At 47.0% G+C, this 27,043-nt stretch overlaps 1 protein-coding gene and 1 long non-coding RNA gene across 5 annotated transcripts; one reads left to right on the top strand and one right to left on the bottom strand.

The window, feature by feature from the left end:
• Window positions 1–1,596: 1,596 nt before the first annotated feature.
• On the bottom strand, window positions 1,597–10,945 carry IGSF23 (immunoglobulin superfamily member 23). Of its 4 annotated transcripts, none has more exons than XM_036832200.1 (4): window positions 10,842–10,945; window positions 6,260–6,530; window positions 4,131–4,212; window positions 1,597–1,672 (listed from the first exon to the last, which is right to left on the bottom strand). In XM_036832200.1, exons 1-4 carry the CDS (start codon window positions 10,914–10,916, stop codon window positions 1,663–1,665), a joined length of 438 nt encoding a protein of 145 aa, XP_036688095.1. In that variant the 5' UTR covers window positions 10,917–10,945; the 3' UTR covers window positions 1,597–1,662. The 4 variants fall into 4 exon arrangements, with proteins under 4 accessions (XP_036688095.1, XP_036688094.1, XP_036688093.1 ...); XM_036832199.1 differs by having other exon boundaries at window positions 4,131–4,254; XM_036832198.1 differs by having other exon boundaries at window positions 4,131–4,275.
• On the top strand, window positions 6,921–23,687 carry LOC118884557. Its single transcript, XR_005017333.1, has 4 exons — window positions 6,921–6,993; window positions 7,139–7,381; window positions 7,634–7,764; window positions 23,112–23,687. It is a non-coding gene; the product is annotated as an uncharacterized LOC118884557 (long non-coding RNA).
• Window positions 23,688–27,043: the final 3,356 nt, after the last annotated feature.

A 27,043-nucleotide genomic window follows, 5' to 3' on the forward strand; every position in this document is an offset into this window, starting at 1 on the left:
TGTCCATCTGCAGAGCGAGACAGAGAACTGTGAATTCCATGTTCCTGGAGAAAAGGATTACAAGGGCTGAGGGGTCGGAGGCTGGGAGAGGCAGCAAGCAACTACCCTGGTTCCAGTAGCTTTCCTGCTTTCTGACCATGCTCTCCTGCCATTTGTGGTAGATTGCAAGAACGGCCACAGATTCTTCCCCTCCCATCAAAAGGTGAGGTCATGTCCCCACCTATTGAATCTGAGCTGGTCGTGTGACTTGCTTTGGGCAATAGAATGTGACAGAAGTGATAATTTGCCAGTTCTTAACCTTGGCCCTAAGAGGCATTGCATCTTCTGCCCTCACTCTTGGAATCCTGCCTCTGTCATGAGCATGCTTGTGTCTGCTTGCTAGAGAATGAGAGATGACGTGGAAGAGTCAGTTACATGGCCAGTTACCACAGCTGAGGCTATCCTAGTCCAGACAGCCCCTAGGCAACCTGCCAACCAACCGTAGATGCATAAGTGAGCCCAGCAGAGACCAGAAGAGCTGCCCAGCTGTGCCCAACCCACATCAATAACCCATAGAATTGTATGCTAAATAAATCGCTGTTGTTTCAAGCCACTAAGTTTTGGCGGGTAGTTTGTTACATAGCAAGTGCTAACTGATACACCCTTGGATTCCTGGAACTCTTCCTGGATCCTTATATTAAATCTTCCTTGTGTTTTTTCTTGAGCTACTTCAGTGAGCTTCTTTTGGTTGCAGCACAAGAGTTTTAAGAAATCTAGACTGATTATGTGCTCCAAGGGATTTGGTGAGATGGGGAGATGGATGGCAGCTGGCAAGAGGAGACAAAAGCAGTCCCTGGGGCTCTCAACAAGATGGGAACATCCCACAGAAAAATGACCAGAAAACCTGGAGGGAGGAGGTCTCAAATGGAGCTCCCAGGGCCTTCATCTTGTCCCTAGTCCCAGGATTCTCCCCTCCCCACACTCCTTCTTGGTATCACCTGTTGGGCTGATAGATGCCCACACTTCAGATGCACATTTGTACTCCTTTTTTTCCTTTGCCACCCCACATATCCTGTCTTCTAATAGCAAAGAGTAGGGTTTTTTTGGGTTTATTTTTGGCCATGCCATGAAGCTTGTGTGATCTTAGTTCCCCAACCAGGGATCCAACCTGGGCCCTCAGCAGTGAGAGCACAGAGTACTAACCACTGGACCGCCAGTGAGTTCCTGGTAATGCTTGTATTATTAAAAATGGTACTATAACTTCTGCCCTCTCTTGTAGCTGTGTTCACGAGATTTCATGTTTTTGTGATTTATCTAAATTTGTTCCATTACTATGTAGTATTTCACTGTGGAACCCAGTGTATGAAAATACAATGAATTTGACTGGAAAACAATTTGGGAGCAGTGATAAAAGCTGAAGATATACATATTCTATAACTGTGAAGTTCCACTACTAATTATATACTGAACAGAAATATACACGTGTTCCACAAAATGTATACTTTGAAACTGGACATTGTAAAATAGCTGTTAGTATTTTTGAGCACCACATAAAAATTCATGATTAAGATCTGCTTGTAATATCTCCTTTTGTCTAGATTCATTTATTTGTTTTTTAAATTTTTATTCAATTTATTTAAACTGACAAAAAAAACCCAAAGTGGTTCACCCATTTCTTCTTTGTCAGCCACACCTACAGTGAAGAGAGAGAAATATTAATAATAACAAAAACAATAATAATAATACATGTGGCTGACATTCATTGAAGGCTCACCGTGTGCCAGGCATTATTTACAGTTCTTTACTCCCACCATCTTACGTAATCCACACACCTACCCTTTGAGGCAGGTATTATGTTACCGTTATCCTTGTTTTACCGATGGGCCACAGAGCAGTTAAACAAGTCACCCAAAGTCCCACAGGCTAGCCTATGGCAGAGCTGGGATGAACCAAAGGGACCTGGCTTCAGGGTCCATGGCCTTCACTGCAAACCACGGGGATCTCTCTTGGCCCTTGATGGGTATCGTAGATGTGTATGTAGGGTGCCTCCCAACCCAGACCCCTTTTTTCTGAAGATTGCCCCTCTCCACCGGGAGAGTCAACACAGCCATGCTTGTCCCCATGACCTCATCTCCAAGGTCACAGCTGATTGGACAAGGCTGGTTCCTTCTGGATGATGTCAGCATTGGTCTGCCATAATAGGTCTTGGCCAAGATGGCGGGGAGGAGAAGAAGTGACCCCTCCTGCCCCTCATGGAGGGAGGGATTCCACGTGGTCTGGGTGAGGATTTTTCACACCAGCCTGATTTCTCACCTTTCCCCTCTAAGAACATGACTTTGGAGTTAGACCTGGGTTTGATTCAGGGTCAGCTCTTTGTCAGTGGCATGTCCTTTGGGAAAGTTGATGGATTTCTCTGAGATTTAGTTCTACTCATGTGGAAAATGAGGGCAAGAACAGCACCCATCCTGAGAGCCGTGACTTGAGGGCTCCTGGCACTTACTGAGGGCCCAGGAAATTGGAGCCACAGGGACGAAGACGATGTGGGTGATTCAGCAGCAGCCTGGCCCTCCCCCACCCCTAGAAGGTTCCACACGGCACTCATGGACAGGAGACCTGGCCCCAGTCCCTCCCAGCTGGTCCACAGGGCCTTTCCAAACCATTTCAGCATTCAGATTTCTCTTCCTCAGTACGTCAGCTACGAAGGCTTGTATCGTTAATGATGGAAAAGAGGCAGTGTAGGTTAGGGGCTAGAACTAAGAGTGAGGCAGTGTTCTGGGTTCGAATCCCTCTTCAACTGTGCGGTCTGGGGCCGGTCTCTTCTCTCTCAGCCTTAGTTTCGTCTTCGACAAAAACGAGCTCTTCATCCCTACCCCATTCCCCACCCCCGCCAAGCTCTTGTGGAGATGAAATAGAATAATGTTTAGCAAGCACATCCATGGTAAGATATTATAGTATTATAATAATAGATAACACATCTAGGATGAAAATGTAAGTCAGATGTAAGACAGATCCCATCCCTCCTCTGCCCCAAATCCTCCATGGCTCCCATCTCACTCAGAACAAAAGCCAAGTCCTTGCATGGCCCGCAAGACCTTAAGCTGTCTGGTGCCCCCCTCCCCCAATGACCCCTGCTTCCTTCTCTGATCCCACGTCCTACTTCTCTCCCCATTTTTCACGCCACTCTAGCCACACTGGCCTCCTTGCTATTCCTTGAACATGCCAGGCAAGTCCCACCTCAGGGCCTTTGCATTTGCTGTTCCTTCTGCCAGCTATGCCCTTCCCCCAGATCCACTGGCTCCCTCCCTCCTTTCCTTTGCTTTATGTCTTTGCTCAGATGTCACTTTCTCAGGGAGGCGTTCGCTAACTTAGTTAAAGGTGCCCCATCCCCACACTCCCTGTGCCCTTTCCTGGCCTTACTCCTCTCCTTAGCTCTCATACTATCTATGTATGTACTATCTATCAACATACTATCTATGTTTTACTTGGTCATCATGTGTATTGTATCTCTGACTAGGATGCAAGTTCATGAGGGCAAGGACTTTCCGCTGTTTATTCCCACGGTATCAGTGCCTGGCACATAGTAGGTACTCAACAGTTATGTGTGGAAGGGATGAATATAACACTGACCATATCCCAGGCCCTGCTTTAAAGGGTTTTTTTTTTTTTGGCCACACTGTGCGTCTTGTGGGCTCTTAGTTCCCTGACCAGGGATTGAACCCAGGCCAGCTGCAGTGGAAGCATGGAGCCCTAACCACTAGACCACCAGGGAATTCCCAAAAGGCTTTAGAAATATTACCTCGTTTAATCCAAATGACAGCCCTGTGAGGCAGGTGCTATTAATACCACCCCCATTTTGCAGATGGGCAAACTGAGGCACAGAGAGGGGAAGTGACTTGCCATGGCCTCACTGTGGGTAAGTGACGGAGCTGGGATTTGAACCCAGCTCCAGAGCCCTCTCCTGTCTCTCTGTTCCCCTGGGGCCACTTTGGGAACTGACGAGTTGGATGGGCACATCAGGGGTCAATGTCATCCTCTCCAAATGAGCTTTAAGCTCCTTGGGATGAGGCAGTTGGTTTGACTTCAGTCTTGCTGCAGAGTGAGCTCTGCGCCTTGTGGGGGCTGAGTGGATGGGAAGGAGGGAAGGCAGGTACCTTAGCTTCCAGATTATGGTGAAGACCGTGCTTCCAACCAGTACCACAGGTGCGGCCACAATGAGGGCAAAGGCAGAGTTTCCGGACAGGGAGAGGGTAGGGTTCGGCTTGATGGGCACAGGGTCTGTGGGATCCACGATGTCTTCTGGGAACCAAGAAGGGGAGAGACTGGAGGAGACACCCTCCCTCCACACCCCCCACTCCCACCATTCCACCTCCTCCCCATCCTCCGGGTCTCCACCCCAGCCTCATCCCCGCTCTCCTGTCCCAGTCGCTCCCCGACCCATCTTCCCACCACACAGAAGCCAGAGGGGTCTTTTTAAAGGTCACACTTGACCCTGTTCCTCCCCTGCTCAGAACCTTGCCGTGGCTACCCAGGACTTCACCTTGGCCTTCGAGGCCCTGCCACCTGGCCAGTCTCTTCTCTCTCCACCCTCTACCTTTATAACCAAGCCCTGTTGGAGTCTACTTAATTTTCTAAGCTCACTCCCATCTGTCTCCTACTTCCAGGCCTTTGTCTGTGCCCCTGGAATGCCATTTATGCCATTTTCTCTCCCTTGGCCTGGACAATTCCTATGTATCCTAGTACCAGCTCAGATGTCCCCTCTTCCAGGAAGCCCGCCCTGATCCCCTTGCTGGGTCAGGCACCTCCTTGGGTCTCACAGCCCTCTGAGCTCCCCCACCCCAGCCCTGCCCACTCTGGTCATTACTGTTTGTGGAAAGGTCTGTCCCTTACTGGAATGGGAGTCCTGTGAGGGCAGGGCCAGGACTGTCTCTGTCACCAGATGCCCTCAGCACTGCCCAGCATGGACCAGTCACATAATAGGTGCTCAATAAACATTTCCTGAACAGTTGATGAGTGAGGAAAGGGGGTCTTGAAAGTATTGTCATTCTCAATGAATGTGTCAGGGTCAACAGGTGCTCCAAGATTTACATTTTTTACCTTTTTTTTCTCCCAGGAAATCACCTCAAAACCAAATCCTGAAGCTCCCACTGAACCCTGGCTGGGGAGAGAGGCAGATCTCAGGAACGTAGCCAAGCCAGGCTTTCCATTATCCCTGCCCTTTCCATGCCCTGGACCTTTGCTCATGTGATCCCCGCTGCCTACATGCCTCCCTGCTTCTCCACTGGCAGCTTCTCTGTATCTTTCCAGCTCACGCCATGAACAGAAATACTAAAAATAATATGCATGATAACCGCTGCTATTTTTAAAGCATCTGCTAACTGGTGTCGGCTAGCCTCACACACATACCATTTCAGTTCCTTATAGCAATCTTGCAGAGGTCTACACGATCACTCTGATTATACACAGGAGGAAACTGAGGCTCAGAGAAGGGACGTCACTTGCCCTAAGTCACCCAGCCAAGAAGGCACAGGGACAGGAATTGAGCCCCATTTTGACGGGCTCCCAAACCACTTTTCTTATCCCAGTAACTGGCTGTTCTTTTTACTGCCGCCTGAGCCTTCGTACATACTATTGCATACAGTAACAGGCACAAAATTAATAATAATATGGATAATACTAATCATAACAGTGATACTAGTTCATGTTTATTGAGCACTCACTAGTGTTCCGTAGTGCTAGGCACTCTTATTTTAAGCTGTTCACCTGCTTATCTCATCGAATGCTCACAGCTACACTTTGGGGTGGGCACAATTATTTCCCCAATTTTATAGATGAGGAAACTGAGGGACAGAGAAGTCAAGGCACTGGTCCAAAGTCACACAGCCAGGAAGTGGTGGAGCCAAAATTCAAATTCCAAAGCCCGTGCTTGGAACCACTCATTATATTATCACCTTAATTTTTTCTCCGGCATATGCTGAGACTCAGAGGTGAAGAGGCTTCCCAAATTCACACAGCCAGCAAATGGTTGGAGCCAGGACCCAGGCAGCTGGCTCCAGATCCTGCCCTGAGCTTTCATTAGAGTTTATGTCTTTGGCCTGCAGCCTCTCATCTGTAAAATGGGCTAATAATCCCCACTCTGCCAGGAGGATGAAAGAATGAGATACCGTCTTGGCTATAAAGGGTATCAGAGGGGACTGAGCATAGAATGTAGCTCAGTGGAATCAGGAAAGCTGGCCACTGACCAGCAAGGGTACAGGGTCCAGGGTGACGGTGGGGTACTCACGTGGCAGCATGATAGTCACAGGCTGGGAGAAATACATTCCCTGGCTATTCTCGGCCAAGCATACATAGATGCCCAGATCCTCCAAGGACAACCTCTGGATAATCAGCCTCTCCCCGATCCCGCGAGGATGCCCGTTGAAGGTCCATCGTAGCGCAGGTTCAGGTTCGATGGAAGCCACCCACTGCAGGATCGCTGAGTAGTTGAGTTCACTCCGGAGGATACCTTGTGTGTTTTCTGGGAATGTCAGCAGCCAGCACCCCATCAGAGTTGGCTGTGCAAACAGGGAGCAAGGTCACATGGGTGGAGACCACTCAGAGAGGCTGAGCACTTCTTCTGTTCACCACAGAGGCATTCATTCATTAATTCATCCACTCATTCATTCACCAACGAATGTGTTTGGAGTGCCTGGTCTGTGCCCAGACGCTGGATGTAGCAGAGCTGTTGGTGCCCTCACCCTCAGCCCTTCCAACTGCCAACACTGCATCTGTTGCTTCAGGGCTTTTGCTGGCTGCCAGAGCCTGCTCTGACCATGGAGGCAACAGGCCAGAGTGCTGGAGGGTGGGCACACTGGGGGGGGGGCAGCCTTCCACAGTGACTGACGCGGGCTGGTATATAAATACCCCAGCTCCCCTGCCCTCAGCTGGGCCAGGATAAAAGCCAAGGAGCTAGGAGGAGCAGTTGGATTCTGGATCATTTTGCAGGCAGAGCCCATAGGACTTGCCGATGGATTGGATGTGGGTGGGAGAGAGAGGGGGGTCAAGGGGACCTCCAAGGCGTGGGGCCTCAGCTACTGGCTGCTGGCAGGGCTCCTTACAGAGAACATATATAATCCTCACCATAGTTCTCTTTTCGTGTTGTTTTTTTTTCTTTTTTATTCAGGTGAAAGACTCTGAGGTCTGGGGGTGCTTAGGGCCAGGCCTCATGGTCAGAGAGAGAGGCATAGCTGGGATTTGAATGTGATGTCGTGGTGAGTGCTGGGGACCACCACACGGAGCTGATTTCCAATTTCCGTGCAACATGAAAAGTGAAAAAAACTTCAGTCCAACCAGAGAGCTCACAGAAGGCTTCCTGGAGGAGGTGGTGCCTGAGCTAAGCCTTGCGGGAGGAGAAAGAGCCCACCAGGTGTGGAAACAAGAATCAATGTAACAGCCACCTAGACTGGGCTCTTACTATGAGCCAAGCACCATTCTAAACACATGTTAACTACAGCTTGTTATCTTACTGGCTTGTTATATTGCGAATGAGACCCATGCTTGGGTGAAATCGTTTAGTAGGGTGTAACCAGCATTTAAAACATGAAATGAAATATAATAGAAAATATCAGAATGCATTACTCATAGCAATAATTGTTATTTTATGACACTTGTCTTTCAGTGACTGGTGGTGTGTGGATATACGGACATACTGGGTCATGATATGAAATGCAATTCTTACTGTGGGTCATGATTTTAAAACCTCAGAAGCCACTGGATTTACTCATTTAATCCTCACAACAACCCTATGAGGTAGGTCTTATTGTTATCCCCCTTTTAATGGGAAAACGAAAGCTCAAAGAGGTCAAGTCCCCCGAAAAACTCATAGCGAGCATTTGCTTACTCTGTGCCAGGCACTGTTCTAGGCGCTTGGCGTGGATTAACTCATTTGCCCCTCACAGCACTCCTACGAGGGAGGGTCTACAGTGACTCCATTTACAGAGGAGGACGCTGAAACACACAAATGGGAAGTCACTTTGCAGAGGCACATGGCTAGTAAGTGAAGGAGCAGGGATTTGAATGCAGGCGGTTCTGGTTTCAGAGCCTGCACAAGCTCCAGGCAGAGAACGGCACAGGCAAAGGTGTGGAGGTGGGCTTTTCGAAGAAGAACTGGCCTTCACATCACAGATATGTAGACTGATGGACCTCAGCAGCCCTTACATGTCCTGGTGGAGGTAAAAAAAACCCCGGTGCAGAAGTGGAGTTCCTAGCCGCCTCTCTCCACCTTTGCTTGTACCTTAGAGATGTTGCAGGGCTAGAGAGGCAGCGTGGAAGGAGATAAGCTCCAGGATCACAGAGAGTGGTGCGAATCCTAGCTTGGCCCTTTGCTTCTATGTGACCACAGGCTGTTGACGTCACCTCTCCAAGCCTCAGTCTCCCCACTTGTGCAAGGGGCGTGGTGCTTAGAGCATCTTGTTTCTCAGGCTGTTGTGAAATCCCCCAGTGTTTGGTCCATAGTGAGGGCTCAGTAACTTGGAGCCACTCACTCTTGCTTCCCGTGTTTACGCTGGCTGGTCTCTCTGCAGGAGCGCTTGCCCCAACTCTTCACCTGGCACACCCCTGCTCAGGCTTCAGGTCCCAGCTCAGATATCCCCGCCTCTGGGATCTCCCTCCATCTTTTCTGCCCTTCTTCCTTTAGTCACAGAATCCTACATTTTTATCTAGGTATATGGTTGCCCAGGATAAAGACTACATTTTCAGCTTCTCTTATAGCTAAGTATGACCATGTGACTAGTTCCCAGCCAATGGGATGTGAGCAACCTCTGTGTTGGGCCGTAAAAGGCAGGCATCCTCACTCCCCTTCGCCTCTCCTGTTATATTGGTTGGAATGCAGATGTGATGGGAGCTGTCTTGGGTCCCACAGGCAGGACAGAACCTCGTGAGGACAGAACAATTAGAAGGAGCCTGGGTCCTGCCACCCTGAAGCCACCACATCATCCCTACACCGTTCCTGCCAGACTACTATGTGAGAGAGAAATTTCTATCTTATTTAAGACACTGTTATTTTGGGTCTTTTTTTTTTTTAAAGGTGAGCTTTTTTAAAAATTTAAATTAATTAATTAATTTATTTTTGGCTGTGTTGGGTCTTCGTTTCTGTGCGAGGGCTTTCTCTAGTTGCGGCGAGCGGGGGCCACTCTTCATCGCGGTGCGCCGGCCTCTCACTGTCGTGGCCTCTCTTGTTGCGGAGCACAGGCTCCAGACGCGCAGGCTCAGTAGTTGTGGCTCACGGGCCTAGTTGCTCCGCGGCATGTGGGATCTTCCCAGACCAGGGCTCGAACCCGTGTCCCCTGCATCGGCAGGCGGATTCTCAACCACTGCACCACCAGGGAAGCCCTATTTTGGGTCTTTATTAGCACACCAGAATCTGAATCTTAACTATTGTAGTCTCTGTTATGGACTGAATTGTGTTCCTCCCCTCCCCGCACCCCCACTCCAAATTCATATGTTGAAGTGCTAACGCCCAGTACCTCAGAATGTGACTGTATTTGGTGATAGGGCCTTTAATGGGGCAGTGAGGGTGGGCCCTAATACAATCTGACTGACGTCCTTATAAGAAGAGAGACTAGGACACACAGGGAGACACCAGGGGTGTCATGTGAGGACATAGTGAGAAGGCAGCCATCTAGAAGCCAAGGAGAGAGGCCTCAGAAGAAACCACACCCGCCCACACCTTGATCTTGGACTTCCAGCCTCCAGAACTGTGAGAAATAAATTTCTGGTTTTTTAATAAATTTATTTAGTTATTTTTATTTTTGGCTGCGTTGGGTCTTTGTTGCTGCGCACGGGCTTTCTCTAGTTGCGGCGAGCAGGGGCTACTCTTCGTTGCGGTGCACGGGCTTCTCATTGCGTGGCTTCTCTTGTTGCAGAGCACGGGCTCTAGGCGCGCGGGCTTCAGTGGTTGTGGCACTCGGGCTCAGTGTAGTTGTGGCCCACGGGCTTAGTTGCTCCGCGGCATGTGGGATCTTCCCAGACCAGGGCTCGAACCTGTGTCCCCTGCATTGGCAGGCAGATTCTTAACCACTGCGCCACCAGGGAAGCCCCTAAATTTCTGTTTTTTAAGCCTCCCAGCATGTGGTATTTTGGTGTGGCAGCCCTAGTAGATTAATACGTCTCTAAACTACCTTCTAAGGACGATGGGTCTGGTTAACCTAAGGGCTTGGTTTTTCTGGTTCAGGTGTGAAAGTGCAAGTCCAGAGCTGAATAGCTCATAAAAACAGAGGTGAGTTCTGAAGGCTACCACCAGAGACCCTTGTCCTTCCCCAAGTGATAATGAACAAATATTTAATGAATATCTGTTGGAAAGTGTGATAGATGACAAAAAAATAGCCAGGAGACTTTGCAACTTTTCTCACCAAGAGGCGGAGCCTATTTCCCTCCCGTTGGAGCAAAGCCGGTCATGTGACTCGCTTTGGCCAATAAAACATGGCAGAAGCGATGGCTTGCGCGTTCTGAGCCTGGGCCTCGGGAAGCTTCTGCTCTTGTTTCTCATCCTTTGCTGAGCGAACAAGCCCAGGCTCTCTCTCCTGCTGGAGGATGAGAAGCCTCGTGGCCCAATTACCCCCACTGCCCCAGCTGCCAGCCAGGCCACTGCCAGACATGGGAAGGAGGCCATCCTGGACCAGTGCCTAGGCACTCCCTCCCCAGCTGGCTGCAGAAACATGAGTGAGCCCGACTAAAATTAGCTGAGACCAAAAGAAGTGTTCAGCAGAATCCTGAGCTAAAAATACGGTTGCTATTTTAAGTTCTGCGGTGGTTTGCTAGGGAGGACGGGTCCCGATGGGCCCTGCTGACTGAGAACCGGATCCCTCCCGCCACGGGGCCCCGCTCACCGTTGACCTGTATCTGCTCCGTCGCACTCCTGCGTCCCCTGCTGGTTTCCAGCACCACGGTGTAGCTGCCTGCATCTTGAGTTGTCACATTTCTGATGACCAGGCTGTTTCTTATTTTTTTCTACATTGAATTTCTTATTATTTCCTTGGGAGATAGTCCTAGTCGTGGAAAGATACTTTTCTCTTATTAAAATTAATTAAAATGAAAATTAGTTAATACATAAATATTAACTGGGTATTAACCTTGGGTATCCAGCGTCTCCCGGCCAGTGTGGCCGGGCCCTGGGAGGCCCTCAGGGGAGGAGCTCATGGCTTCTGCCTGGGCCTCGTGCCCTCGGAACCAAGAAGTGGAGAGAACCCCATCGAGGCTTCTGGGGACTGGCAGGTGGGCATCGGCTCCTTCTGTCAAGGGGTCCAGAGAGGCAGAGGAGGGCAACTCCGAGGAGGCAGAGCAGGTGAAGAATGCGAGCAGGCTGCCTTGGAGCGGGTGGGAGGGAGAAGAGAGAGCAGGGGAGCAATGGGATCAAAGGCAGGATGCTGGCCCCGCAAGTAACCCTTCCTGTGCTGGTGAGAATGAGTGCCGTCGAGAGCTGATGATGGCAACGGTGATAATAATAATAAAGAAATAAAAAGGAACATTCCTTAAGAACCTCCTACAAGCCAGACACTGTCTAAAGTGTTGAACAGATATTATCTTACTTATTCCTACATCAGCCCCACAAGGCACTTATTATGCTGGGTGCCACGCAGATTCGCCCTCCATCTTGCTCTGCTCTGCTCCCCAAAAGGCTGACTTCTCTGAGCTGCATCCCTGGGGATCCCTCGCCTTTTGTTTCTGGTTGGCTTCTGCCAATGGGAGCATTGGTGGAAGACAGGAGGGGAGAAGGGAGTGACCTTGAGGTAACTGGTCCCACAGCTCCCTCCCTGCTGCATCAGCATTGGTTCAATAGGTCCCTCTATTAGAGATCCTATTGGGTGACCCTCTCCATATACCACTCTTTTGGGGTTTTGGGGTCTGCTCTTCCTTTTACAGCTTCTAGCCCAGGGGAGGTTACAGCTTCCTGCTGTTGCTAGCCCCTGGGTGCTTCAAAATCCCATGTCAGTTTACCTATACCCTGCCTAGTCCCCCTATTAAACTCTCCTCATTACTCCTTTTGAGTGGACCATCTGTGTCTTGCCTCAACTCTGACTGATACAGCTATTATACCCCTATCAGAGATGAGGAAATGGAGGTACAGAGAATTTAAGATGTTTTTCCAGAATTTCATAAGTGATAAACATTTGAGTTGTGATCCACGCCCAGGCAGCTGAAATTCTTAGCCACTAAACGATACTGTCCAGTGTATCCCCCATCCCTGTTTCTCTCATTTCCCCTAATTTTCCATATTGCATAAAGCATGGGTCAAACCCTTGGAGTCTTGCTCCAGACCTTAGGCACTTGCCCAACACATTCTTCTGCCTCTCACTAGAATGGTGACTATTGCAGTAAGAACATCAACTCCAGTCATAAAAGACTGAAAATTTTGACATAATGATTAAAAGAAACTTTTGCAAAGTTAAAAAAAACAACAACCCACCACCCACAAAGTCAAAAGGACAATGACATACTACGAAAAATAATCTGCAACTGATATCACAGATGAAGAGCCCATTTCACTACTATATATAGAGCTCCTAGGTATCAAGAAGAAAAGTATGGGCAACCTAACAGAAAAATGTACAAAAGATATAGGTTGGAGGTTCTTAGAAAAGAAAATTCAAATGTCTCTTGACATAGGGAAAATGTTCAGTTGTACTCATAGTAAGAGAAATGCAAATTAAACAAACCAAGATAAAACTTTTCATCTGTCAGGTTGGCAGAAATCCAAAAGTTTCATGATGTGTGTTGAGGCTGAGGGCAAAAGGAAACACAGGGCTGGTGCAACCCCATGTGGAGGGCAGTCTGGCAAAGTCTTTCGAGATGAAAAAATCCCCATAACCATTGACCCTGTAATTAAACATCAGGGAATGTATTCTATAGATACACTTTCCCAGTATGAAATGACTAAGGTACAGGGTTATTTGCCACACTTTGCTTATAATGGCAAAAGATTGAAAATACCCAACTGCCCATCCATAAGGAACTGATTAAGTAAATTATGGTCCATTCACACAATGGAACAATACAGCTCTACTAAAGGATGAGGAAGAACTCAGAGAAAGATCACCAAGGTAAGTAGTTAAGATACAAATGCAAGCTGCTGAACAGTTTATATGGTGTGCTATCTTCGGTGTAAAAATGGGAGAAAAATAAATATGTATTTGCATTTTTTGTAAACATGAAGAATCTCTGGAAGGATATATAAAAATAGTGGTTATCTGTATGCGGGAGGTGGGGAGGGAGCGCACGTGGGGAACTGGGTGGGTGGGGGAGGACAGAGACTTCACTCAAGGCCTTTTTATATATCATTGAGACTAGAACCATGGGAATGTATAACCCATTCAAAAATTAAGTAAAAATCTGAATAAATGAAATAAGAGCGTATAAACTAGGTTCTTCATTGTTTTGCACACACAAACGCACACACCCCAGATTGCAGGCTGCAGAACTGAATTGCCAGCATGCATGTCCCAAAACTTAACTAGCTCTGGTGACTTTGGGAAAGTTACTTAACCTCTCTGAGCCTCAGTTTCCTTATCTATAAAATGAGAATAATAATGTCTCTAATGATTCTCAGTAGGGATGATCCCCCCCCAACCCCAGTCCACCCCCCCGCCAGGGGACATTGACAATGTCTGGAAATCTTTTTGGTTGTCACGACTTGGGAGGGTGTGCTGTTGGCATCTGGTGGGTAGAGGCCACAGACACTGCTAAACATCCTACAGTGTACAGGACGGGCCCGCACAACGAGGCATCATCGGGTCCAAAATGTCAGTAGTGCCGATGTTCAGAAGCCCTGATCTAGTGCTTGTGAAGTGCTTAGACTAGTGCAGTAACAAAGTGACTGCCAGATAAATGCTGGACATTAATTATAATTATCAACATTATTATCATCCTTGCCTCCACACTTGCAAGTACTGGGTGTACCGTAAATGTGCCTTTTAAGATAAAAAACACATAATAAGTTGTTACATCTTAAGGATCAGAAATACCCACTTACAGACCAAATGTTAAAACCTCAGCTGTCTTCTGGGTAAATGAAGGACAAGCCATGGCCAGAGAGAACATCTTCCAGGGCAGGCGGCATCATCAGCTACAAACGTGCTGTGCCCAGGGAGGGTGTGCGTGTGTGTGTGTGTGTGTGTGTGTGTGTGTGTGGTCCTAGAAGGCAGCTTCCAGTGATCAGCTGACACCGCATGCTGACTTAGTGCCGAGGACTGCGCCAAACTCTCCCAACCGTTATCCCACTGATCCCTCTCAACAACTCAGAAGTTGGCGCTAGTCTATTTTCCAGGCAGGGAAACTGAGGCACAGCAAGCATGAGTCTCAGAGCCAAGGTCATAAGTGGAGAGTTAGGAGTCATCTCACCACAGGGTCTTCTGGCAGGCTCACTGCCCACCTCCCACCTCCACTGATTTTTCTCTCTGAGTCGGCAGCTGGTGTGACCTTGCTCATAAACCTTCCATGGCTCCCCAGTGCCCTCAGGACATAGTGCAGACTCCTTCACCTGTCACTCTTGCTACATCTCTGCGCTCCTCTTTCCACTCTTCCCTCATTCTCTGCATCAGTCCGACTGAACGCCGTGCAGTTGCTCTAGCCTCCAGGCCCCTGCCCGTGCTGTTCTCCCTACCTAGAATGCTGTTCCGCACCAACTCTTTATCAAGCTGTGATTCAAGTTTTGGCTCAGGCATCCCGCCTACTGAAATCTTCCCTGACCCTCAGGTGTGCTTGGTAATAGATAACTATTATACAGTGTTTGGGCAGGGACCTTAATTGACTTGATGGGGCAATGGAAGTTCTTGTCAAAGCGACGGGAATAAAGTGTTATACCCAAGAACCTGCTCAAGGTTTTGCTTTTCTATCTTGATAGAAAAGTTTGTTGTCTTAACGCTTTTATGAAACAAAGAGCACAGGGATGCAATTTGCATAGCTGACATCTTATCTTTCTGAGGTCCTATTTCGATTTTGACAGCTTTGAAAGGTCCTCCCCTGACCACCACCTTCCCAGCTTCAGACCTGAGCCCTTTCCTCTGGGTCTCCCTCCCCCAACCCATTCCTGCCCCACCCATTCTGGGTCATCACTGTCTGGGGATGGGTCTGTCTTCTCTCTGTACTGTGAGCCCCAGGAGGGCAGGGCTGGGGCTGTCTTGGTCACTGCTGTGTCCCCAGCACCACCCAGCACAGGCTGGGCACAGAGTAGGCGCCAGGGGTGTTTGTTGAATACGTGATGGAAGGGGAAGATCCCAGGTCACGCAGTCCGTGTTCTGCTATCAAGTTCTGACTCTGACACAGCTGCAGGTGCCTGGTGATTCAGGGAGTGTCCTCAAGGCATCTTAAGAAGAAAACCCCACATTTTAGCAATCCTTACTCCAGCTGATGTAGAATCATGGTTTCATTCATAGACTCTGAGGCCGCTGGACCTGGGTTCATAACCCTGACTCGGCTGATCATTATTCAGGGCCCTGAGCCTCAGTTTTCCCACTCATCAAGGAGGGTGGTTGATAGTAACCAACTGAGTGCCTGAGATTCAATGAGATTATGAATTTTCAGGGCTCAGGACAGTCTAACTTAGGTATTAAATATATATAGTACCTAAATATCTTATATATACCTTATATATAAGATTTATATACTATAATAATACCTTATATATATAATACCTATAAAATATATATATATACTATAATAATACCATATATATACCTATAAATACTATACTATATGCTATATACTATATATACAATATATACCATAATAATACCTTATATATAATACCTATACTATATATATGTATATATAAATATATATATATGGAATTTCAGAGCTGGAACCGTAGAGATGGTTCCAGAACTCTTACTTGCCAGGAGCATGGTTATTTTATTTCATCTCTAATCTTCAATCAGATGAGAAAAAGTCTCTATTCAATTTTTCCCTGTTTGAGCCCAGGACACTCCCTGAATCACTATGTATAAATATAAATATAAATATAAATATAAATATAAATATAAATATAAATATAAATATAAATATAAATACACCACAATGTCAAACTTGACTCTCCCATTGTCTCAAAATCTCCCCAGAGGTTCCAGAGGCTGAGAACAAACTAACAGATGCTAAGAGCTCCCCATTCCCAACTAAGGTCTAGCTAACAGGGGTTACCCGTCACCAGTTCTGCCAGCACCAGCTGCCCTACCCCCGCCAGGCCTTGGGAAGGGAGGCTGAGAGCTCATGGAGAGGAGGGGTTGGCACAGAGTGAGGCTTCCTGGGGCAGAGCTGAGGCTGAAGTGGGGGTCCCCCCTGGGGCTGGGGGCTGGGGCTTTCCTCCACCTCCTGCCAAGTCAGGGAGGCCCCAAGGAAACCTCTTGGAGAGCTGGAGATGTGTGCTCCCAAGTCTGTGGGAACTTAGACCTCTAAGTCTCCAGGTGAGGGATGGAGGGGGAGTGGGCTGGGTGGAAATGGCCCACGCCTCCAGCGTTTGGTGGGACAACGAAGATGTTCACGAGTTTTCCTTGAGCCAGTGTGGATGCCCCTGAAGGGAGCCGGCTGGAGCCTGTCCTGGCAAAGAGCCCCGTGGGAGACGACCTGCCGGGTGGGTTCCCCACCCAGAAGGATCTAACCATCATGCCTCAGCCACACAGAAGGCCATGTCCCCACCTTACAACTACAGCAGCCAAGTTGAAACTTTCCGGCCCCTTCCTTGCCCTTCCTCTCCTCTGCGCATGGCCTTGGGGGGCGGGCTGGGCACAGACCTCAGCTCTGGGTGGGGAGAAAGGGCGCACAGAGAGAAACAGGAACGAGGCCCACCACGTGCCACCATGTCTCCACTGCTGTCTGACCCAGGCCAGAGCTGGGGAGGAGGTGAAGCCTTAAACTGTGGGTGGGGTTTTGAAATTACACAGAACTGGACTTCTTAAGACCTGGAAAAAGAGGCAATTCATTTACTCTCTGAGAGGCAGATGTGGGTGGTCTCTGGAAAGTGTGGTCTTGGTGGCCAGACCATCTGGGTTCAAGTCCTCCTTCTGTTACTTTCAAGCTGTGTGGCCTGGGGAGGACCCATAACCTCTCTGTGTCTCAGTTTCACTCTATGAAATGGGGATCAGATAGCTCTTGCCTCATGGGGTTAAGAATTAAATCTTACTGTAAGAAAGCCACTTAGAACAGGCTGACATGTAGCAGTACTCAGTCACAATGACCTCTTTATATTATGATTGTTATTTTATTATTGTTGTTCTTATTATTTTAAAATTATTATTAGATGGGGATAGCTAGGGTGAGACGGTGCTCTGGTGGAAAGGGACTGGGATGGGGTCCTGAATTCCGATTTTGCCTTTGCCAGTCACGTGCTCTTGAGCGAATGACCCCACCCCTATTTGAGCCTCACTTTCCTCCTTTGTAGAAGGGGGTCAATTGCACGGCCTCTTGGGGATTTCAAGAGCTCCTGTGCGTCGGGCGCCCGTGCTGCATGGGCTTTAAACTGACCAGAGTCAGAGCTCAGAGTGGGGGCGTCTCTGATTTGAATAAAGGCTCTCCCCAGGGATGTCCCCTCTTTGTCTCCAACCCGTGGGTGCAACCCCCACGCACCTGTTAGAAGCATCCTTCTCCAGGCGGGGCTGTGGCCGGAGCCGGCGGCGCCCAGAGGACACCTCATGCCGCTTTCCGTCCTGCGGCGGCTCAGGGGAAGTCGCCCTGTCGGGAGTGGGGTCCCCTAGAGCGCACAGTCAAGTATGCAGCCTGGCCCCGCCCCCGCACTGGCCCCGCCCATTCCCGGCCCCACCTCCGCCTCCCCAAGTCTCGGGCTCCAGCTGTGGGCTGGGAAGTCACCGCCAGGTGTGCAGTGACTCTTCTCTAGCACTGGGTTGGTGGCAGTGTGGGTGGGGACTAGGCTGGGGCAGGGTCCCTGGAGAAGGGGCTCTCCTCTCTGCCTCCCCCTCCCAGCCCCTCCAGGCTGGGAGAATGGTGAAGATGGAGAGTGGGGCAGAAGTGTCCTGCCCCTGTAACCCCACATCAGAGGCAACGACCGGCCAAAGGTCATCAGGTTGGCGGTGGCTGGGCCTCATGCTGGCCTCCTGGCTTTTCTCCAGACTTTGTGACTATTGGCTCTGAGCCTCTGTAAAATGGAGGTGTTAATAACAGTGCCTATCCCAGGGGCAGAGGGGCCCATGGACATCAGGTGCCCAGCAGAGTGCCTGGCATATCGTAGGTGCTCAATAAATGGCCGTAGCTATTACAATAATGCTAATTATTATTAATACTGGTATCTAGGATGTCCTGGAGTCATGATCAGAAGCCCCTTCTCAGAGCCTTGCTCATACCGTATCCTGAATTTTGGATTCTGGAAGGATAAGCCACAAAAGCTTTCTCTCATCCTTTTTACCCTCCAGGCCCATTCTTTCCTTCTTAAGTTAATAATGGTATTGTCCAAATAATAGTTGATGTTTACTGAACACCTGTTGTGTGCCAGCCCTAGCTATTGCGTTTTACAATTGTTGTCTGATTGAATCCTCATTGTAACCTTGAGGGGTTGGTATGATCATCCTTATTTTCCAGCACTGCACAGAGGCTAAGTAATTCACCTAATGTCACAGAGCTATTCACAATGACTTTTGTCAGTTCTTGGAGCGAGCCACCTCAGGGCCTTAGCACTGCTACTCCCTCTTGGAGGCTTTCACAGATCATCTCATGGCTGACTGCATCTCATTATTCCAGTCTCAAATCAAATATCAACTCTCCACAAAGGCCTTCCCTAATGCCTACTGCAAGTCAGGCCCCTAGCTTCTTGCTAGCAAGACACACTGCTTTCTTCTCTTTACAATATTTACTACTATCTGAAATTACTTATTTCTTTGTCCACTTGTTTATTATTTGTCTCTTATCCCTCACATCCACCTCCCTAGCTAGAATGTCAGATCCAGGAGGGTAAGGATTTTGTTTGGCTCATGACTGTTTTCCCCAGGGTCTAGAACAGTACCTGGCACATCATGGGTGCCCAATTAATTTCCTTTAGCGAATGCATGAAAAAATCAGTAAGTGAGTGAGTATAATGAGAGTGTTGGAATTTGAATTCAGATCTGACTCAGAAGTTCATGCTTTTCTCTCCCAGAGATGTCCAGGTTCTACCTCACCCTGGGGCAAAGTCTCCCCCGTGAGTCTCTAAAAGTAGTCATTATCAAGTGATGTGGTTATGTCTTTATTGGTATTAGCCATACTGCCTCTTTTATGATTTTTCTGAAGGCCTCTGCTAGACCAACTAGCCAGGCCAGGGGACCACTGATGGGTAATAAACAAGTATTTGCAACATGATTAATAACCATCTATGGATGAGGACCCTGTGGTTTCTGCTCCACCAGTACTCACTCTCTTTCATCCGGGTAACAGCACCTGGAGCTTGTTTTGAGAAACCAACTTCCTCCCGGTTCCAGGGAGCTGAGGGGCCCAGGCCTGGCTAATCAGAGCACTTCACTCTTCAACCACAGTGATTGGGTGAGGGCTGGACATGTGACCCAAGCCTGGCCAATCAGAGCATTTCAACCCCATGCCTCAGTGATTTCTTGAGACTTGGGCATGTGACCCAAAGCAGGCCAAGGAGGAGCAAAATGAGGACTTTTATTGGAATTCTGGGGAATACAGCACTTCTTTCTCCTGGGCTTGCTAAACTGAAGGGATCTAAGTGTGGAGCTGCTGGGGGCCCTCTTTCTACCACGAGTAGAGAGGCTGTAAGAGAATGAGGTCAACATATAGGAAAGCATAGCCAGAATGGACAGAAATTTCTGGTGATACCATTTAAACACCTAGATCCAGCTGTGCCTGAAGTTGGTAATAATGCTTCACATTTTGTGTTATGTGAGTCTATATATTCCCATTGATCTTCTGAGAACAGTTTGATTTGGGGTTCAGTTACTTGTCTCCAAAAGAACTTTGATTGAAAGAAAAAGTGAAAAATAAAGTTTTGAGAACATATGATTTGGGATCTAGCAGAGCCTGAGGATGGGTAGGGGAAGCCCCCTGTGGAGGAGATGGCTAAACTGACCCTGGGCGAGGAGGAGGATTTAGCAGGTCAGTGTTTCACAAACCTCAGTCTTTCTCCTACCACATCATAATTCCTTCCATATGCACACCCACGTACATTTTAATTTATTTACTCAATATTTTTCTTTAAAACAACTCAACTAAAATAAGCTCAACTCAGTTTTTAAACAGTAACATTCACAAAATTTTATACTTATATGCCAAGTACATTAATGCAGATGAAAATAAAAACATAATGATGAAAATAAAAGATGTGTCCACATAACTGTGTAAATTTTTGGTGTGTCACAAAAAGAACACGAGCCCGTTTGTTGCATAACGATGTGAAGATACTTAACACTACTGAACTGTACCTTAAGAATGGTTAAGATGGTAAATTTTGTATCATGAGGGTTTTTTAAAATCACAATTAAATTTTTTAAAATTGTTTTTTTAAAAAATAGAAGAAGACCAGGAACAGTCATGTACATAGCTTGCCTTTACAGTCTAAAATAAACCCTTGCTTATATTCCAAGAAATAGCTAAATTATGTAGAAATCATAACAAACCATCATCAAGTCCATAGTTAACTTGGGGAAGGGACTGACTGCTTAAGTGGGAAGAAAGAATGCAAATGGCAGATGTAATATCTAATAAGTCACTTCTCTTTCATTAGGGTCAAATAGCTTAGTCTACCGTCACTAGTGATGTCATGTGAGTACTATGTAGCTCCTAATATGATGTGATAAGAAGGGCACTTCACCTCTACGGTATTTCTTGCCACCCTTCCCCCCCACCAACAAACCCATAACTCCTGTCTAAGTATGAGAAAAACTCAGACAAACCCAAACTGAGGGGCATTCTACAAAATATCTGACCAGTATTCCTCAAAACTATGACAGCCATGAAAAACAAGGTAAGACTAAGAAACTGTCACAAAGGAGACTCAGGAGTCATGAAAACGACATGTGATATGGTATCTTGATTGCATCCTGGAACAGAAGAAGGATGTTAGTAGAAATATTGGTGACATTAGAATAAAGTCGAGAGTTTAATTAAAAAAATACACGAGTCCCACTTGGAGGAAATAACTGTGGCATGACAATTGCTAACATTTACAGAGAACTCAACTCTGAGTTGGGCACTGCTCTAAACACTTTACGTCTATTAGTTCATTCATCCTTTCAACAGCCCTCTGAGGCGGGTGCTGCCATTCTCCTACTACAAAGGAAGAAACTGAGGCACAGAGAGGGTAAGTGTCTTACCCGAGGCTATGCAGCTGGTGGATGGCTGGGTAGATCCAGGTGTCAGATTCTGGAGTCTGTGATCTTAAACATTATATACAACAATCTTTTAAAGTCATCTGCGGGGACTTCCCTGATGGTCCAGTGGCTAAGAATCTGCCTTCCAATGCAGGGGACTAGGGTTCGATCCCTGGTCGGGGAACTAAGACCCCACATGCTGTGGGGCAACTAAACCTGTGTACCACAACTAGAGAGCCTGTGTGTCGCAAGGAAAGATCCTGTGTGCCACAACTAAGACCCTACGCAACCAAAAATAAATAATAAACAAACAAACAAATAAATGTTAAAAGAAATAAAGTCATTTGGGAAACTAACACATTGTAAATCAACTATACTCCAATAAAATTTTTTAAAATAAGGTCACTTGGGCCTTCTAACATCCTTATTATTGTTTTCATCTTTTCATATGAGCAAACAGAGATACATGGTTGAGGTTAAATAAATTGTTCAAGGTCACACAGATGTAAGTCACATTCACCCCAAGCCAGCCTCACTTCCTTCCTCCCATCCTCAAGACAATGAGGCACAAGGTCAGATCCTGTTTCCTTGGCTCCTTGAGTCCTTGTAGCATCATTTATTTCTCGTGCTGTGTGTGCGTGTGAATATGTGTGTGTGTGATGGTGTGTTGGAGGGGAGCAGTAAAGCATCATTTTATTAATAACATGACAAATAGCCAATGCTGGGCAGTCCTGGACAGAATTGTAAAAAAGCAGCTTGAAAGCCAAAAGAACTCCCTGTCCCACCAGGGGCTAAGTTTGGGTGGGGAAAGCCTTATCCCACATGTTTCACATTTCCATGGAAGGATGTCCTGTCATCTGTCAGAGGCATCCACAGCCACTTCCAGGGGTTTTGGAAATATCTGCTTACATTTTGGTCGTCACATGCCTGAGGTTGAAACAGTACTGACATTTATTGGGGTAAAGATCCTGCAGTAATAGGTGGAACTGTCCCATACAACAGAGACTTGTCTCACCTAAAAAGCCAACAGCACACCAGTTAGAAAGGTGGAGTTAGAGTAAGGCTCCCGGCTTTTGTCCCCACCTTCCTGTTATGAAATTGATGAGTCTGGGAGAGGAAACTAAGCTTGCGTGGCTCTCTGTTTTTTGTCCTGTTTTGTGTCCCTCTCTGTTTTTGGATCTGCATATTTTGGTCTGTTGCCTCCTGCCAGGTGATAAAGAGCCTATTGGAGGTAAGTTTATAAGGAAGAGAAACTAGTGGTGCCCCCACAGCTGATCTATTAGCCTCCTCTTTCATTTCATTTCAGTTAAAGAAATTTTAGCTGGACCCTTAATTGCTTGGAATAAGGACTACATTTCCCAGCTTCCCCTGCAGCAAGTGTGGCCATGTGACCAGATTCTGGTCAATGAGATGTGAGCAGAGGTGCACTTTTTAGGTCATGCCCTTAAAGGAAGAGGGCCTCCCTTTCTCGTTTTCCCTTTCTTCTGGCTAGAGTGGGGACATAGTGCGTTGGCATCCTGGGCCAAGGGGACAAGTGCAACAGGATAGAAGAGCCCAGGTTCCTTGGCACCTTCACAGAGCAGAGCTGCACACCAGCTTGGGCTGTTGCAAGAGAGAGAAATACATCTCTGTGTAATTTAAGCTATTGTTATTTTGAATCTGTCACACGCAGCTAAATTTTAAGCTGTTCAGTTTGGGAGCAGCAGAAAGGAGGGGGAGGTGATGGCAAACCCACTGGGTCTCAGGACTCAGCCATGTTCCCTGCTATTGCTTATCGTTCAGGTAATAAATCCATCATGTTATCCTCTCTCTTGCTTACTCCTGCATCTCTTTCTCTCTCTCAATTGTTTCTGCCTGCAGACGAGGACAAGGGGTGATATTTACTGAGATCTTAAATCTCCACCCGGTTGCTGGTAGAAAAATAGGTGCGAAGAAACCAGAAGTCATCTGGACCTTCTTCTGCAAAGCAGGCCCTACCTACGCAGGGGAAAGGCCAGAAGTGGATTTCCCCCTGGATATAGGAAGCTGAAGAGAAAATGTCCCAGGGGTTTTAGATTGTGGATTCGTTTGCTCACCATGGGAGCCTTCCCCCTTCTGATGTGCCTTCCAGTACCACAGCTAAAACTACACTTCCTCACTCCCCTTGAAGCCATATTTCTGTCAATCTGACGTACTTGCATGAGATTTGGAAAGTGAAAGTGAAACTGAAATGGAGGTTCTGCTAATGTTGCTTCTGCCATGAATTTTGGCAAGCACAGTCACGGACAGGCTGCTGTTTTTTTCTGAGGTACCACAAGTGACTGGCTTTGTGCGTTTTGAGAGGCTCTCATCTCTGTGAATCCAGCAAATGTGATGTGGTTCTGGAGCTGACAATTCCAGTACAGGCCTACTCGTTTTACTGCGCTTCATAGATATTACGTTTTTCACAAATTGAAGGTTGACAACCCTGTGTTGAGCAAGTCTATTGGCGCCATTTTCCAACAGTATTTGCACACTTCGTGTCTCTTGTGTCACATTTTGGTAATTCTCACAATATCTCAAACTTTCTCATTATTATATTTGTTATGGAGATCTGTGATCGGTGATCTTTGATGTTGCTACTACAACTGGCTGAAGGCACAGATGATGGTTAGCATTTTTTAGCAATAATGTATTTTTAAATTAAGGTATGTGCATTTTTTTTAGACATAATGCTATTGCACACTTACTAGACTCCAATATAGTGTAAACATAACTTCTATATGCACTGGGAAACCAAGAAATTCCTGTGACTTGCTTTAGTGTGATATTCCCTTTATTGCAATGGTCTGGAACTGAACCTGTAATATCTGTATGCCTGTAGTAACAGCTTTTTGATTCCCCACCTTTCTGTGATGGTGGAGGCAGCAGCTCCCTTGGTGGGTCAGTTCTGCAGTTTCAGTTCCGCAGTTGTGGGGTCAGATGGAATCAGCTTCCTTTACCTTTTCCATCAGAGGGCACCCAGCTGTCTTTCTCTGGCATGGGTCTGTCCCTTTCAGCCAATTTAAATTAATCCAATCTTAAGTCAAATCATATGCACAAGAATGTCACAGCACCAGATCTATCCTCCCAACATATATAAAACCCAAGTGAAATAGCATCTCCTAAGTGAAAGCAATTTTTCTTACCTTGCTGTTTTCAGTCACAGCCCATATAGCAATAGGAGGTAAAACATTAATTTAAATGACACAACACTATTTGTTTAAATAAAAGGACCTAGCAGAGTTATGGGTGTTCTTTTTAGCTCCATGAGGGTGGAAAAAGAGAGAAGTGACAATGAAAACCGGTCTTTGCACTTTTCAGGAAAAGGGAGTATCAATGTAGATATTATTACCAGGGGCAACAGATTATTATTAAGACAACCAGTCCAGATTTGGGAGGTATTAGCAACTAAATTGTATCCCCCCAGATTCATATGTTGAAGTCCTAAACCCCCAAGTAACTGTATTGGAGACAGTTCTTTAAAGAGGTAATTAAGCTTAATGAGGTTATAACGGCGGAGCCCTAATCCAACAGGCCCAGTGATCTCATAAGAAGAGGAAAAGACGCCAGGGATGCGAGTGCACACAGGGAAAAGGTCATCTGAGGACACAGCAAGATGTCACCCATCTGCAAACCAAAAAGAGAGGCCTCAGGAGAAGCCAACTCTGCTAACACCTGACTTTGGACTACCAGAACAACGAGTAAAAAATTTTCCGTTGTTTAAGCCACCTAGCCTGTAGTAGTTTATTAAGGCAGCCCTAGCAAACTAATACAGCAGGTTAATGAGGGCTTTCAAAGGATGCAGCAAACATCAATTTTTGAAGTCTGGGTTTCTTATAAGACTCCTTTATTCAAAATACATTTACAAGGAGAATTTCACGAGGCAAAAAGTCTCTGCTTTCCATAAGCTGCAGAAGAGGGAATATTTTCTCCTTGTTGCTGAGATTTTTGTTACCAGTTAGAACAGCCTAGAGTTTCAAGGCAGTCTTGCAATGCCCCTCCCCCACCCCGGTTTTTTTTTTTTTTTTTTAGTGTTAAGAGAACAAAGAAACAGCTTCAACATGGTCAAAACTTACAATGTAAAAGGAAATGGGAAAAATATGATTATTAACAAATAAAACGCGAGGCATGCAACGTTTTGCATCCATCAAAATGAAGAAACGAAGTAGGAGAGAAAAGTAAAATTTTTAGTTTGAGCCGTTCCAGGATGGCTGTGAACCCAGGCCAATCTTCTGGACTCAATAACCTGTCACTTTAAGCTGTAACCCATTTGGATGTTAATGGTGACATTCCACTATCCCAAATCCTGGGGAAAAAAGCACAATCGCCTCACTTCTCAGAGTTGCATTTGAAAAGTCTCTTGTCTTCTTGCAAACTTAAGAAGTCCACAATGGTGACAATTCCAGTCTTCAAGTCTTACTTGGGTCGTGGGTGGGGCTCTTCCCCTTAATGTTCATCTCACATTTTAAAACCTTTTAATAGACATTCCTTCTTGCCGCTCCTCACCCCATCTCATGGTTAATTGAGCCGGGACTATGATGAGGTGAGAAAATCAGCCTCCAAAATATAAGTTTAGATGCTTTTGGTTGCAAAAAATGGATAACCCAACTCAAAATGATATGAAAATCCGACATGTATTATCCTGTGTAGCAGGAATTCCAACGAGGGCAGTTCTAGGTTGGTTAACACAGTGGCTCGGTGATAACACCAAAGACCCAGGTTCTTTATCTCCCTTCCCCGCCCTCAGCAGGTTGAACTCTCAGGCAGAATCCCTTCACAGTCCAAGATGGATACCACCTGGGCCAACAACAGCTTCCAAAGGCAGAAAAAAAGATCACCTGTTGCTAGTTCTCTTTAAGATACAATAAAATCTTTCCCATCAGCCCCCAGGAGACAGCCTCTCATTTGGTATTGGCCAGAACCAGGTCACATGTCTATTGCTGGGAGTAGGAGCATCGTGATTGGCTCAGCTTTTGACCAATCAGGACTTGCCTTTTCTGGCGGGCTCCTGTCCTTAATTCACCGCCGAGGGCAGGGAGGAAGGTGGCCCTTTTTCAGCTCTGGGGCTCTTCCAGCAAGGAACACAGGGAGGAATGGATGCTACGGGGAGGTACCCCACCAGCCTCCACCAGTCTCCCACACCTGCTACATTTGAGGCGGGCATCCTCCTCTCCAAGCCCAGTTTACAGCCCTCCCTTCCCCCAGTTCCAGCCTCAGGCTTTTCTCTCTGCGTTTCCTCACACTTAAAGGCAGCGCTCTAGAGAGGTCCACCTGGCGGGGATCTGAGGCTTCCAGCCAACAGCCATGGGAATGAGCCATCTAGAAAGCGGATCTTCTAACCTCTAGTTCACTGCAGCTTCGACCCTCATCTTGACCGAAACCTCACGAGAGACTCTGAGCCAGAACTACCCAGGTAAGCCGCTCCCGAATTCCTGACGCACAGAAACTGTGCGCTTAATAACTGTTGTTGTTGTTTTTTTTAAGCCATGAATTTTTGGAGTAATTTGTTACACAGCAATAGATACACTCCTTCACAGGGACACCAGGTGGATTCATAGGATTCAACGAAGTAGTATCTAAGCACATGTGCTTGGCCTCAGTTTAAAGGCTACCTATTACTATTTTTATTTTTACTGCAGTTTATCAAACTTCCCCCCAATGGTTTCAAACCTATCTCTTTTACATGTAACGTTAGGCTGAACTGAGCCACGTACCAGTCCTTGGGAAGTGGGTATCATTACAGTCTGAAGCAGCACTGAACAATGGAAATACAATGCAAGCCACAGATGTAT

This window comes from Balaenoptera musculus, chromosome 19 (genome assembly GCF_009873245.2).
Source record: "Balaenoptera musculus isolate JJ_BM4_2016_0621 chromosome 19, mBalMus1.pri.v3, whole genome shotgun sequence".
Classification (NCBI taxonomy): domain Eukaryota; kingdom Metazoa; phylum Chordata; class Mammalia; order Artiodactyla; family Balaenopteridae; genus Balaenoptera; species Balaenoptera musculus.